Here is a 15,845-nt window from a genome sequence, read left to right as displayed (position 1 = left end):
GCCCCGCCCACCAAATCAAAGGCCGAGGGGCCCCGCCCACCAAAGCGGAGGCCGAGGGTCCCCGCCCACCAAATCGGAGGCCGAGGGTCCCCGCCCACCAAATCGGAGGCCGAGGGTCCCCGCCCACCAAATCGGAGGCCGAGAGTCCCCGCCCACCAAATCGGAGGCCGAGGGGCCCCGCCAACCAGATCGGAGGCCGAGGGGCCCCGCCCACCAAATCGGAGGCCGAGGGTCCACACCATCCAAATCGGAGGCCGAGGGGCCCCGCCCACCAAATCGGAGGCCAACGGGCCCCACCCACCAAAGCAGAGGCCGAGGGTCCCCGCCCACCAAATCGGAGGCCGAGGGTCCCCGCCCACCAAATCGGAGGCCGAGGGTCCCCGCCCACCAAATTGGAGGCCGAGGGGCCCCATCAACCAAATCGGAGGCCGAGGAGCCCCGCCCACCAAATCGAAGGTCGAGGGGCCCCGCCCACAAAAGCGGAGGCCGAGGGTCCCCGAACACCAAATCGGAGGCAGAGGGACTCCGCCCACCAAAGCGGAGGCCGAGGGTCCCCGACCACCAAATCGGAGGCCGAGGGTCCCTGCCCACCAAATCGGAGGCCGAGGGTCCCTGCCCACCAAATCGGAGGCCGAGGGTCCCCGCCCACCAAATCGGAGGCCGAGAGTCCCCGCCCACCAAATCGGAGGCCGAGGGGCCTCGCCAACCAAATCGGAGGCCGAGGGGCTTCGCCCACCAAATTGGAGGCCGAGGGTCCCCGCCCACCAAATCGGAGGCCGAGGGTCCCTGCCCACCAAATCGGAGGCCGAGGGTCCCTGCCCACCAAATCGGAGGCCGAGGGTCCCCGCCCACCAAATCGGAGGCCGAGAGTCCCCGCCCACCAAATCGGAGGCCGTGGGGCCCCGCCAACCAAATCGGAGGCCGAGGGGCTTCGCCCACCAAATTGGAGGCCGAGGGTCCCCGCCCACCAAATCGGAGGCCGAGGGTCCCTGCCCACCAAATCGGAGGCCGAGGGGCCCCGCCAACCAAATCGGAGGCCGAGGTGCCCCTCCCACCAAATCGGAGGCCGAGGGGCCCCGCCCACCAAATCGGAGGCCGAGGGGCCCCACCAACCAAATCGGAGGCCGAGGGGCCCCGCCCACCAAATCGAAGGCCAAGCGGCCCCGCCCACCAAAGCGGAGGCAGAGGGACCCCGCCCACCAAATCGGAGGCCGTGGGGCCCCGCCAACCAAAGCTGAGGCCGAGGGTCCCCGCCCACAAATTCGGAGGCAGAGGGACCCCGCCCACCAAATACGAGGCCGAGGGGCCCCGCCCACCAAAGCGGAGGCCGAGGGTCCCCGCCCACCAAATCGGAGGTCGAGGGTCCCCGCCCACCAAATCGGAGGCCGAGGGTCCCCGCCCACCAAATCGGAGGCCGGTCCCCGCCCACCAAATCGGAGGCCGAGGGTCCCCACCCACCAAATCGGAGGACGAGGGGCCCCACCAACCAAATCGGAGGCCGAGGAGCCCCGCCCACCAAAAGTAAGTGCGGCCCCAAAAGTAAGTGCGCCCCCGGGTGCAAAAGTAAGTGCGCCCCCGGGTGCAAAAGTAAGTGCGCCCCCGGGTGCAAAAGTAAGTGCGCCCTGGGTGCAAAAGTAAGTGCGCCCCCGGGTGCAAAAGTAAGTGCGCCCCCGGGTGCAAAAGTAAGTGCGCCTCCGGGTGCAAAAGTAAGTGCGCCCCCGGGTGCAAAAGTAAGCGCGCCCCCGGCCCCGGGTGCAAAAGTAAGCGCGCCCCCCAGTCCCGTGTGTGAAAAGTGCTGCTGTAAAGCTGGTAGCGCTGTTCAAGCACCATGTATTTCCTTCAGGAAATGCCCATCTAATATATAATTGCCTAGAATACTACTTCCTGCAATTTGTGCCAAGAAAGAACATACCAATATACATAGTTATTGATACATATTATTTATTATTTACATTATTGTTCTTAAGCAAAGAACCGTTGTTGTGGCATTTGCCACAACACGCAAAGTTGTTGTCTGATGTCTTTCATCACTCCCCTCATAAGCATGTTCATGGATCCTGTGTAACTGTACCTTAAGTAACAAGAATTGTCAAGAGCTGGTGAGTGCAGCCATTTTTTGTTCTTTCTTACTATTATTTATTAATTGTATTATTCTTACATTTGAATAAATAAAGTATATATGGATTCTAGACTCCCGATTCTTTAGAATCGGGCTGCCATCTAGTCTCCTATATCTTTATAATTAGCACCATCTTGTCTATGAATTCTAGCAACAGTAGACGTAAAGCTTTCTACACGTGCTCCTCGCATCTTACGGCGGTCACCTGTCTTTATGTTTCTCTTGTCTTGCAATATCTGAGGCCAACTTCATCCATCAATTTAGGTTCCAATAAATATTTCTCTTTGTTTAATGCAGCTGCCATCTCTATACTGAACCCCCTGATCTACAGCTTAAAAAATAAAGACATAAAAGCTGCTGTTATGAGAAGAATAAGATTTGTAGCAGTTTCATCCAATACTTAAACCTATGAGTGAGAAATCTAAAACTCTCATTTTCAGTGCTCATTATTAAATGAATGCAATTTCTTTGTGAAATCAAAGAACAAGTAAAGAAAACTAAAAACCTAGATAAAATTGTAACAACTTTGCTTTAATATCTCATAGAAATTTTGAGAACTGAAATAAGTCAGTACATACTTAAGGCTCGATTTTCCTGTGTCCGAAAACATCGACATCAGCTGCAGACTCTTCACCGGTTTGGGCAAACTAAGCTTCAGAACCTCCAACACCATGAAACGACGCCTATTTGAGGGACAGCTCTCATGGCTGGAGATCGAGAGTTGGTCCGAGACAAGTGGCCTTGGGGCAAGTTGGAGCATCGATGGGAAAAAAAACCCTACTAAGTGAAATGCCAAGTTGGGTCCGATGGGCCAGTGTATGAAGTTCAACCCGAACAGGAAGAAGGAGCGCCTACCCGGATAGTCCAAGGAGTCAATATTCACTGCACACTCTAACAGCATACTTTGCAAAAAGTGCTCAATTTATTGTAAATACATAAGTGGGAGCAATAATATACAAAAAATAGTGGCCGAGCGATTAAAACAAATCAAATGACGTTTCTACCCCTCCAGGGTCTTAATCATAGAGTCGCTGAAAAACAAAAAGAAATATATCAATCTAACATAGCAGACCTAATGCATATAATGATGCATACAATAAAGAAATAATAAAATAATAAAATAAAATCAATGACATCCCAAGGAATAGTGCGAGCTTAGAATTCTGCAACTTATATAGCATCAGAGGATTACAAAGTGAACAGAAATATAAGCAAAATCTACACAGTGCAAAAAGAGAGGGGGGATATAGTATTAAGAAACCATGATGAGCGGTTTAGCAGCAGTGTGACTGCAGTGGTGGAACAGAGGCCACAGTGAAGGCCATAACAGTATGGAGATGCAGGTGGCTCTAGCATGTAGCAGCTTACTGCATGGGCAGATGCCCTCAGATCCTTTGCGAAACGTATGAGGGAACACCTAAGCATGGTGAGTCTGAACAGGGAGGACGCTGCGTTACCACAAGAGGCGGTAGGACCTGGACACGTACTGAAGGCTGTAGGAAGAAGTGCAGAGAAAGTGGAGAATGTGAACTCTATGGATCCCTATGCTGAAGTTGTATCTAATGAGGATGTGCTGTGAAAAAAAACAGTAACGTTCTGCATTTCAAGTTACATCTGGACTGTGTCTCTGTTTGTGTGCAAACGTATGGAGAAGGCCCACAGCAACTCAGAGGGGATCCAGAAGGTGCGGAGGACAGAGAGGCAAGTACTCTGAAAAAGGGACATTGCTTTCATGTGATGGGAGGCCAGGGTGCGGGTAAACAGATATTCTCAGCCACAACTACAGCCCTGGTGCTCCCTCACACTTGCATGAGGTATCTGGGTCTGGCCCTGCATTTACAGCTTGGAATTGAAGTTTTAATGAGGACCTGGCGGTTAAGGGAGTAGTGTAAGCTTTCTTAGCTGGGAGACCTCACACCTTATGAAACACCTCCATTTTTTTCTTCCAGCCACACTCAGGTGGCACAAACATCAGTTTCATAGACTACTATTGATAGAAAAATGTAAGAACAGTAACACAGGTAGATAACTGATCAATTGACACATAGTAGAACCTAATATAATGGCACACAAGCAGTCAGCCATGGGCCACACATGAAGTATTTGGGTCTGGCACAGCATTTACAGCTTGGAACTGAAATGTTAATGAGAACCTGGTGGGTAAGGGAGCAGTGTAAGCCTTCTTAGCTGAGAGACCTCACTCCTTATGCCACACCTCCATTTTTTTTTCCAGCCACACTCAGATGGCACAAACACCAGTTTGATAGACTACTATGGATAGAAAAATGTAAGAATATTAACCCATGTAGTTGACTGATCAAATGACCCACAGTAGAACCTGTTATAATGGAACAGAAGGATTCAGCCATGGACCATGTATGGCGCCCCGGGAGTCCGGTTGCCACAGTGGCGTTGCCTTCCTCAGGGGGGTGATGCCATGCCTGGAAGCAAGAGGGGGCCCCCTTTCCAGGTAATTTCAGCATACAACACCTTTCCTGACTCCAGATCAGAAGGGGGAGCTCTAACCCAGTTTTCAAGGGAACTTCCCTATAAATTATGGCTTGGAGGTGGGGTTAGTCAGTTCAGTGTGAGAGAGCAGACAGTGAAGGAGGAAGAGGCAAGAAGTGAAGAGAATCTGGGAGATAGGAGCTGCGACTGAGCTCACCCCAGGACTAAGCGCCAAAGACTGGACACCGGAGTCCATGTTTGTGTGGGAATTTCAGGCCCAGCAATCAAATCCGGAGGACAGGAGATTGCAGGTCTCCTGTCCCCAGCTGACACCCCAAGACACAGCAGCATACGAGAACCCGAAGTCACCACGAGGGAGAGACACCTGGAACAGGCTCAAGCTGCCTGCCATGCGGGTAGTGTTTTGCTTAGTGAACAGACTGAGAGAGGGACTTGAGGAGAACTAAAGCACCAAGCACCCAGGGAACAGCGCAGTAGGAAGGCCTCCAACCGCACCTGGCTAGGGGGACTCTGAATTGCTTCCAGGCTGTGACTTGTGGCTCAGACTGCACCTTCAACCTGGGATTAAAGGTAAAGAAATTGCAACACTTGTGTCCTCTAGTTATTCCCGCACCCTCAGTCCTGAACCCTCAGTTCTGTACCCCAACGTCCACAAGTCACTTACAGAACTGCAGCGGTAGCCCTGGTGCCCCACTCCACCTGTGGGGAGCAGAACCATCCCAGCTGCATCCCCATGGGCCCCAGCGGTCTCCTTAAGCAGCGTCAGCCATTTATAGCCGAACACCATAGGTGATGTCACGAACAATCCCCCTTTTCCCTATAAACTTTATTCCCATTTCCACTATCATCCATTTTCTATTCTCCATCCCTTTAGTTGCGCGCACAGGGCCACGGAATGGGAGGGAGGGAGGGAGAGGTGTAAGCCTTAAGCTGAGATGGCACACTTCATGCAACACCTCAGATTTTTGTTATTATTTTAGCCACAATCATCAGTTCCATAGACTACTATTGACAGAAAAATGTAAGAATAGTAACACAAGTAGTTGACTGAATGTAAGTGCATGCCTGCCTGTCTGCGAACTTTACTTATATCTGGCCTTCTGAATTGCCACTGAAACACAGTTTTAGCACAAATGATTTGGAGTAGCTAATTGCAAGCACGTAGCGCCGCAGGTGGAATACACTGTCCGAGGAAGCAGGTCACAGTCTCCCTCCTGCATTCAGCTTGCACCCCAGGATCAATACTGTGCAGTGCATCCGCAGATGTCAGCGGTACACTCTGGTAAGCGGTATTGGGGTCAGCGGGAAGCGTGAGAAAGTTCCCTACAGATGCAGAGTCTGTTTGAGTGGGGACCATAGTCATTTTATGCAGCCCTGTCAGTAGGCATTGATCAGCAGAGAGGGAGACAACCTTGTCCTGTCGCACTTGCTGGGTACCCGCCAAAAGCTGCGTCTTCCCACGCTCAGTCAGGTGCAAAGGTCTGCTCCAGTCAGAAAGTCTTTCCTGCGGCAACAATGGTGGCAGCCCCGACAGTTCCCGCCTAGCCTGGTCCATCTTCCTACAGTACTAACTGTAAAAATTATCTATAAGTAGATCTCTTAGACCTGATTTCTTTTTATTCGACATTTCAAAAGGTTGCAATTCATTAGTTGCATAGCTCAACCCCACGCACATATTTCACCAACTTTTTTAAATTGTGGACAGCTATGCCATTTTTCTAGGCACATTTGTGAAAATCTGAGGATGACTTAAAAAGTATCATGAATAAAATGGGGGTGAATCATTGAGACTAGTGTAGCGCATGCAAGTCTTAAAGAAATTCTTTCTAGAGTACAAAGACCTGATTCATTAAGTTTGAAAAAACTGACCGCCACATCCAAACATAGATTAAGTGTGAACAGGTGCTAAACCTAGAGTAACCAACTCCTATACAGCCAAGCAAATAAGGTAGCACACTGCAGCACTAGAAATATGAAAAATGAGAGCGTTTAGCGCATAAAAATGGCCAATTTTATGTGTACCTGGTAGCCACTTTACAGCATCTCTCTTATACCAGGTCCTACGCTTGCCTTCCTCGCTGAGAATAAACGTCTCCATGTGAATGGGTACCTGTGAAAACCTCTTCCTAGACTCATATTCTCTCTCTCTGTGGAGTGGTACTGGACCTGCTGCAATTAAAACACCTGTGACTAGGAGGCGGAGTGCTCAGTCAGAAGGCTAAATAATACATTTGAAAAAACTGACCGTCACATCCAAACATAGACAAAGTGTGAACAGGTGCTAAACCTAGAGTAACCAACTCCTATACAGCCAAGAAAATAAGGTAGCACACTGCAGCGCTAAAACATGCAAACATGAAATATGAAAACTAAACCGCATTACTGCACTAGAAATATGAAAAATGAGAGCGTTTAGTGCATAAAAATGGCCAATTTTATGTGTACCCGGTAGCCACTTTACGGCATCTCTCGTATATCAGGTCCTACGCTTGCCTTCCTCGCTGAGAATAAACGTCTCCATGTGAATGGGTAACTGTGAAAACCTCTTCCTAGACTCATATTCTCTATCTCTGTGGAGGGGTACCGGACCTGCTGCAATTAAAACACCTGTGACTAGGAGGCGGAGTGCTCGGTCAGAAGGCTAAATAATACATTTGAAAAAACTGACCGTCACATCCTTATTTGCTTGGCTGATTCATTAAGTGACTTGTGCTGTATATTGAATCAGGTGTGTCTGATACCCAACATGAGCCTTTTCCACCGACTACCGTACATTTCTGGAGTAAATAATGGCACTTTAATGACAGCTTGGTCACATCCATCACTAAAGTTTGACTGGAAATTGACCACACCCTGCCCCAGTGCTGGAACACCCATATTGATGTATCTTCCCAGGACTTTTGTGTAAATGCCAAAAGTTGTAATAGTTTTGTGTAACTGCTGAGTTACGCAAACATTTGTGACTTATTAAGCTGTTTATGCCAGATTTCTGGCATAAGCAACTTAATGAATCGACCCCAATAAACATATTGTACAGTACATCTTATCTCTGGTGGGTAAACTTCTCCCATAATGTTTTTTCTTTATTTATCAGAATTTGCATTATGTGTCCTTTGGGTTTCTACCATTGAAGTCATTAATCCGTTCAGCTTTTATTGACACCAGGGAAATCCTCAAATTCTATTAATTGCCTATTTAAATCCATGCTTCTATTATGACCATGCACATACATTCGTGCACAATAACTCCAACGCAACCATTTGTTCATTTAATCCCCTGATTCCATCACTATCAGTTTCCAAAGATTTACGGTCATTACAATGGACACTTTATATAGCTTACATGTGTCATGTTTGACATGAGGCAAAGAATTGGCTTCCATTCCTAGTATGCACATATGGCAGGTAATACTGAGAATCCTTTCCACTATCCATATTGTAATAAGTTCCTTATAGAAATTATTTTCAGATAGAAAATCTGTGCAATTGGCCAACATTTACCAAAATAGGGTAACTTACACCAAATCTTTAGTGTAATTACTTAACTCTGCCACCTCCTTATCAAAGTCAGCAACTTAATGATAGATTTACAGGAAACTTTTTAAGCATAGAAGTACTCTTTCACATTGTTATATAAGAGCCTCAGACCAATATGTCAAATATTGCCAGTTTTTTTCAAATTTTGACTTTTCATGCAAAGAAAAAATCTTGCAACATAAATTTGTTCCACGGAGTTTTTAATACAGTTATGTCCTACCTGGAATATACAGCTTTTTTGATGCTTCTACATAGAAAACCAATTAAAAATATGTCATACGTCATGCTAATTGAATTAACAACTCTTTTTCTTATCATTTTTATCTTTTGCTGCAAGTACTAAAAATTAGTATGTTGAATTTATTAATGTCTCAATTTGTGCAAATATTTTGGTGCACATGTAATGATAATTGTCACTCATTGAGTTTTTTCAACATTGATTTTTGTATCTATTTTACTGTGGTCCTGAAATTTTGAATTGATTTATTTCATAAATTTAATGGATCCAAGAAATGTGAGCATAACGACTTTTTTCATTATTACCGGGATCCCAGATGAGCCTTTAATGCAATCTCTTTTTTTCCTCCTGATCCTGCTCATTTATCTCATCACTCTAGTAGGAAATGTAACTATCCTCCTCCTTGTGTGTCTGGATCACCACCTCCATACTCCCATGTACTTTTTCTTGGCCAACTTGTCCATCTTGGACATTAGTTGCTCCACAATAATGCTTCATAAAATTATTTTTTCTTTCATATGGGGAGATAACATTGTCTCTGTTCTTGAATGTTTTGTGCAGATTTTTTTCTTTTTAGCATTCACGTGTGATGAGCTATTGATATTGACAGCTATGAGTTATGATCGCTATGTTGCTATCTGTAACCCTTTACGTTATCATTCTGTCATGAACTCTAAACTGTGTTCCCTTTTGGCCTTTTTATGTTGGCTTTTTGGTTTTCTTGAAAGTACTCCTACTTTTATGGAGATCCTTAAATTAACATGTTTTAAATCCGTTAGGATGGACCATTTCTTCTGTGACATTATGCCTGTCCTGAAGTTGACATGCAGTGACACATCTTTCCTTCAGCTCTATATTCTCACTGTAGGGGGGGTCCTTTCTGGTTTTACTCCCTTTGCCCTTACATTCATCTCCTATATCTTTATAATTGGCACCATCTTGTCTATGAATTCTAGCAACAGTAGACGTAAAGCTTTCTACACATGCTCCTCGCATCTTACGGCGGTCACCTGTCTTTATGTTTCTCTTGTCTTGCAATATCTGAGGCCAACTTCATCCATCAATTTAAGTTCCAATAAATATTTATCTTTGTTTAATGCAGCTGCCATCCCTATACTGAACCCCCTGATCTACAGCTTAAAGAATAAAGACGTAAAAGCTGCTGTTAGGAGAAGAATAAGATTTGTAGCAGTTTCATCCAATACTTAAACCTATGAGTGAGAAATCTAAAACTCTCATTTTCAGTGCTCATTAAATGATTAAATGATCATCTGGGCTAGAGTTGAGTGACTATTACTTTTTTAGGATCGAGTCGGGTTTCGCGAAACCCAACTTTGTGAAAAGTCAGGTCGGGTGAAATCGGCCGATTATTGCGAAAAGTCGGGGGCCGACTGAAACACGAAACCCAATGCAAGTCAAAGCGGAATCAAAGTCTGCAGTGAGTGGAGGACAGGAAAACACCTACAGTGCCCATTTTAATGCCAAAAACATCAATTCTTATTACTTAAGCTTGTTATTCTTAATTTACTTTATAATAATAGTTGTGCATTAAAAACAGGGGGTCATTTGGCTAAAGTTGTGGGGGGGTAGGGATGACTCAAGATTTTCTTGGGCCCAGGAAACGCGGAATACGTCATGGCGGTGGAGCAGGGAGAGGTAAGTATTTCAACTTTGCAAGTGCTGTGATCCTGAGCAAGCAGGTGGGGCCCACTAGTTGGCACTGGCACAGGGCCCCTCATAGTATGGCGGTGTGTTTGATGGCGGGCGGTGCATCCCACTGCCAGAGACACTTTTGCGTACTATGAGGGGCCCTGTGCCAGTGCCAACAAGTATGCCCCCCCACCTGATGAAGGAACCTGCACTTTCATCTGCACCTTCCTCTTTGTCCCCGTGTAAGGTGGTATAGTATGCGGGAAGGGGAACCTGACTTTCAGCAGGGTCAGATTCTGGCTGTGTAGAGTGCAAGGGGAATGTAGTGGTCTGGGTCAATGTACCAGCAGACTCGTCTAGCAGTGGCTGGGCAATGGGCAGGATGAGGAAGAAACACAGATATAGGCCCAAATAATAAAGTATGCTAAATGTAGTTCAAAATTGGTAACAGGACTAAACAGGCGGCATTGCTTTGTTCAGTGGAGGACAACTGTAAGGACTGGCTGACACAGTTACTAGGTCCAAATAAGTAAGGAGGCTAAATGCAGTTCAAAATTGGTAACAGGAGTACACAGGCGGCATAGCTTTGTTCAGTGGAGCACAACTGTAAGGACTGGCTGACACAGTTACTAGGTCCAAAGAAGTAAGGAGGCTAAATGCAGTTCAAAATTGGTAACAGGAGTACACAGGCGGCATAGCTTTGTTCAGTGGAGCACAACTGTAAGGACTGGCTGACACAGCTACTAAGCCCAAATAAGTAAGTAGGCTAAATTAAGTAAAAAATTGGTACCAGGAGTACACAGGCGGCATAGCTTTGTTCAGTGGAGGACAACTGTAAGGACTGGCTGTCACAGTTACTAGGCCCATATTAGTAAGGAGGCTAAATGCAGTTCAAAATTGGTAACAGGAGTACACAGGCGGCATAGCTTTGTTCAGTGGAGGACAACTGTAAGGACTGGTAGAGCAGTGGTAGAGTTCAAAATTGGTAACAGGAGTACACAGGCGGCATAGCTTTGCTCAGTGGAGGACAACTGTAAGGACTGGCTGACACAGTTACTAGGCCCAAATAAGTAAGGAGGCTAAATGCAGTTCAAAATTGGTAACAGGAGTACACAGGCGGCATAGCTTTGTTCAGTGGAGGACAACTGTAAGGACTGGCTGACACAGTTACTAGGCCCAAATAAGTAAGTAGGCTAAATGAAGTACAAAATTGGTAACAGGAGTACACAGGCGGCATAGCTTTGTTCAGTGGAGGACAACTGTAAGGACTGGCTGTCACAGTTACTAGGCCCAAATAAGTAAGGAGGCTAAATGCAGTTCAAAATTGGTAACAGGAGTACACAGGCGGCATAGCTTTGTTCAGTGGAGGACAACTGTAAGGACTGGTAGAGCAGTGGTAGAGTTCAAAATTGGTAACAGGAGTACACAGGCGGCATAGCTTTGTTCAGTGGAGGACAACTTTAAGGAGTGGCGCAGACAGACACAGGTAGTAGGCCTAAAATAAAAAAGTAGGCTACACAGTTACTAGGCCCAATTGAGTAAGTAGGCTAAATGCAGTTCAAAATTGGTAACAGGAATACACAGGCAGCATAGCTTTGTTCAGTGGACGACAACTGTAAGGACTGGCTGACAGAGTTACTAGGCCCAAATAAGTAAGGAGGCTAAATGCAGTTCAAAATTGGGAACAGGAGTACACAGGCGGCATAGCTTTGTTCAGTGGAGGACAACTGTAAGGACTGGCTGACACAGTTACTAGGCCCAAATAAGTAACTAGGCTAAATGCAGTTCAAAATTGGTAACAGGAGTACACAGGTGGCATAGCTTTTTTCGGTGGAGGACAACTGTAAGGACTGGCTGACACACTAACTAGGCCCAAATAAGTAAGGAGGCTAAATGCAGTTCAAAATTGGTAACAGGAGTACACAGGCGGCATAGCTTTGTTCGGTGGAGGACAACTGTAAGGACTGGCTGACACAGTTACTAGGCCCAAATAAGTAAGGAGGCTAAATGCAGTTCAAAATTGGGAACAGGAGTACACAGGCGGCATAGCTTTGTTCAGTGGAGGACAACTTAAGGACTGGCTGACACAGTTCCTAGGCCCAAATAAGTAAGTAGGCTAAATGCAGTTCAAAATTGGTAACAGGAGTACACAGGCGGCATAACTTTGTTTAGTGGAGGACAACTGTAAGGACTGGCTGACACAGTTACTAGGCCCAAATAAGTAAGTAGGCTAAATGCAGTTCAAAATTGGTAACAGGAGTACACAGGCGGCATAGCTTTGTTCAGTGGAGGACAACTGTAAGGACTGGCTGACACAGTTACTAGGCCCAAATAAGTAAGTAGGCTAAATGCAGTTCAAAATTGGTAACAGGAGTACACAGGCAGCATAGCTTTGTTCAGTGGAGGACAACTGTAAGGACTGGCTGACACAGTTACTAGGCCTAAATAAGTAAATAGGCTAAATGCAGTTCAAAATTGGTAACAGGAGTACACAGGTGGCATAGCTTTGTTCAGTGGAGGACAACTGTAAGGAGTGGCGCAGACAGACACAGGTAGCAGGCCTAAAATAAAAAAGTAGGCTACACAGTTACTAGGCCCAAATAAGTAAGTAGGCTAAATGCAGTTCAAAATTGGGAACAGGAGTACACAGGCGGCATAGCTTTGTTCAGTGGAGGACAACTGTAAGGACTGGCTGACACAGTTACTAGGCCCAAATAAGTAACTAGGCTAAATGCAGTTCAAAATTGGTAACAGGAGTACACAGGTGGCATAGCTTTGTTCGGTGGAGGACAACTGTAAGGACTGGCTGACACACTAACTAGGCCCAAATAAGTAAGGAGGCTAAATGCAGTTCAAAATTGGTAACAGGAGTACACAGGCGGCATAGCTTTGTTCGGTGGAGGACAACTGTAAGGACTGGCTGACACAGTTACTAGGCCCAAATAAGTAAGGAGGCTAAATGCAGTTCAAAATTGGGAACAGGAGTACACAGGCGGCATAGCTTTGTTCAGTGGAGGACAACTTAAGGACTGGCTGACACAGTTCCTAGGCCCAAATAAGTAAGTAGGCTAAATGCAGTTCAAAATTGGTAACAGGAGTACACAGGCGGCATAACTTTGTTTAGTGGAGGACAACTGTAAGGACTGGCTGACACAGTTACTAGGCCCAAATAAGTAAGTAGGCTAAATGCAGTTCAAAATTGGTAACAGGAGTACACAGGCGGCATAGCTTTGTTCAGTGGAGGACAACTGTAAGGACTGGCTGACACAGTTACTAGGCCCAAATAAGTAAGTAGGCTAAATGCAGTTCAAAATTGGTAACAGGAGTACACAGGCAGCATAGCTTTGTTCAGTGGAGGACAACTGTAAGGACTGGCTGACACAGTTACTAGGCCTAAATAAGTAAATAGGCTAAATGCAGTTCAAAATTGGTAACAGGAGTACACAGGTGGCATAGCTTTGTTCAGTGGAGGACAACTGTAAGGACTGGCTGACTGTAATAATTATAGGGGATAACTCAGGAGACTCTTTGCGTGGAACAAGACAACTACAGGACACAGTTTTATAAGTGGTAAAGTCTATATTATCACACGGTGATTCAAACAGGTGCAGAGAGAAACTCAAGTCCACAACACTTGGTGCAAATATAAAATGCAGCTCAGCAGTCTTTAGGAAACTTCAGAGGAAAATGCAATCACGCAGAAAGTCTATGTAGCACAATTATTTTTGAGGATACTTGACACGAATAAGTCCTTGCTTAGTCCAAAACACAGATAGATATGCTTATAAGGCAGTTCAAATAATATCTTAGCTCAACCAGGGAGGTCTGGTAATAGTCTCAGGTTCTTGCAGAGCAGCAACAGCTTACATGTCCAGCAAATGCAGATGGAAGTAAATACGAGCAGCAGATGAAGGAGGATTACTATAACTGGTGTATGCAGCAGGAACTCAGAGCAGAGTAGCTGGATAACCCCACAGGTTCACAGGAGCGGGTATATAGCCAGGGAGTCACCAGAGGTCAGGAGCTGGATGCAAGGCAGAATACTTTAGCACAGACTGAAGGCTGGGGTGGAGTTTTATAGCAGGAAGACACAGTGCACATGAGACCAAAGACGCCATCTTGGAAAAGGGCAGTAATGCACAAAAAGGTAATAAAAAATGTTCAGAGTCCTGACACTGTCACAGTTACTAGGCCCAAATAAGTAAGTAGGCTAAATGCAGTTCAAAATTGGTAACAGGAGTACACAGGCGGCATAGCTTTGTTCAGTGGAGGAGAACTGTAAGGACTGGCTGACAGTTACTAGGCCCAAATAAGTAAGGAGGCTAAATGTCTGCCAAAAAATGATCATAAATAAACAGGTGGCATAGCTAGGTACAGGGGTGGGCTCCTCTGCTGAGTAGCAGACAGTGGTAGTTGGTGCAAATTATTAACTGGTCTAAATGGAGGCCAGGGCCCCTGTATATTTTTACTATCATCTATCATTTAAAAAAATTTGTATTGGCAGTGCCATTGAAGGATTTAACTGCACAGACTACACAGTGGTGGAGCAGGGAGAGGTAAGTTTTGCAAGTGGTAGAGCACTGTTCGAGCTGGGGGGGAACACTCTCTCGTGGGCGGCAGTACTGGCACAGGGCCCCTCATATTACGACGGTGTGTCTGACGTTGGTTGTGCACCACCACCGTCAGAGACACTTCATTGTACTATGAGGGACCCTGTGCCAGTGCCGTCGCCCAAGAGTGGGCACACCCACCTATTCAGGCAAACAGCACTCGCATGGGTGCTTGAGCTAAGTGGTGACCACGGCCCTGTGGGGGGAGTCAGCCCATTTAGGGAGGTATAAAAATGGCCTATGGTGGACATTCAGCAGCTGCAAATGGAGGAATTGGAGCAGTTAGTAAGAGGAGGCCAAAAGCAAGACATTTTTCAGGCAAGCTACGTGTCAGCAGGGGAAGGTGGGGCAAAATAATTTGAAATCCATGATTGGTTCATTTTAATGAAGGTTAGATCATCAACATTTCGGGTAGCCAGACGTGTCCTTTTTTCGGTCAGTATTGAACCAGCAGCACTGTAGACTCTTTCTGATAGCACACTAGCAGCTGGGCAAGCGAGCTCCTGAAATGCATATTCTGCCAATTCAGGCCAGGTGTCTATTTTAGATGCCCAATAATCAAAGGGGAATGACCTGTGAGGGAGATCATCGATAAGAAAAAAGCAGCGCAATTGAAGTGCACAAACAGCCTTGACGATTAACAATGCTTTATTGAGACAAAAAAAGTGCTGATAGACATAAAAACATTTAAAAAGCATGTAAAACATACCCAAACATGCATGATCAATATCCCCTTTATGTGAAGATATGAGTATAGCAGGTTCTAAAGGGAAAGATAATCCCAAAGATTCTCACAGTGAGTAGCAATAAATGGTTAGTATAGCAGTATGAAAATATGCATGTGCATCTGTCTCCGGTGTCAATTCTGCCCTCCAGCATACCGCTTGCATTAAAATATAACTATATAAGCATGCAGAGATAGGAATACTGCCATGTGAAGCAAGGGAAAAATGCAATATTGTCTAACAAAAATGAATAAATGTTATCTAACAAAGATAAATGCTAAACATGAGCACATGAAACTAACAATATTGCCATGTGAAACACAGAGATGGTACAGCACTGTTTACCAGTGGTTATGCCACTATGGAATGCCTGTGAGGGTATCCCACACCAGAGTCACAACCAGCAATGCACAGCCCATAACACAGATTTGAATATAGGAGCAATAATACTCACTAGGAGAAGTTGAGCCCGCTGGCTCCCAACGCGTGTCGCTAGTC

At 46.0% G+C, this 15,845-nt stretch overlaps 1 protein-coding gene across 1 annotated transcript; it reads left to right on the top strand.

Moving 5' to 3' along the window:
* The first annotated feature begins 8,623 nt into the window (after positions 1 to 8,623).
* LOC143803773 (olfactory receptor 6C1-like) lies at positions 8,624 to 9,571 on the top strand. Its single transcript, XM_077281540.1, has one exon. It carries the CDS (start codon positions 8,624 to 8,626, stop codon positions 9,569 to 9,571), a length of 948 nt encoding a protein of 315 aa, XP_077137655.1.
* The last annotated feature ends 6,274 nt before the right edge of the window (positions 9,572 to 15,845 follow it).

The sequence above is a fragment of the Ranitomeya variabilis genome, chromosome 2 (genome assembly GCF_051348905.1).
Source record: "Ranitomeya variabilis isolate aRanVar5 chromosome 2, aRanVar5.hap1, whole genome shotgun sequence".
In the NCBI taxonomy this organism is placed as follows: Eukaryota; Metazoa; Chordata; class Amphibia; order Anura; family Dendrobatidae; genus Ranitomeya; species Ranitomeya variabilis.
The sequence above is the reverse complement of the archived record's forward strand: the minus strand, read 5'-3'. Positions and strand labels throughout refer to the sequence as shown.

Excerpts from the sequence above, each read along its gene's own strand:
- LOC143803773 (XM_077281540.1), top strand. The coding sequence starts at position 8,624 with ATGGATCCAAGAAATGTGAGCATAACGACTTTTTTCATTATTACCGGG.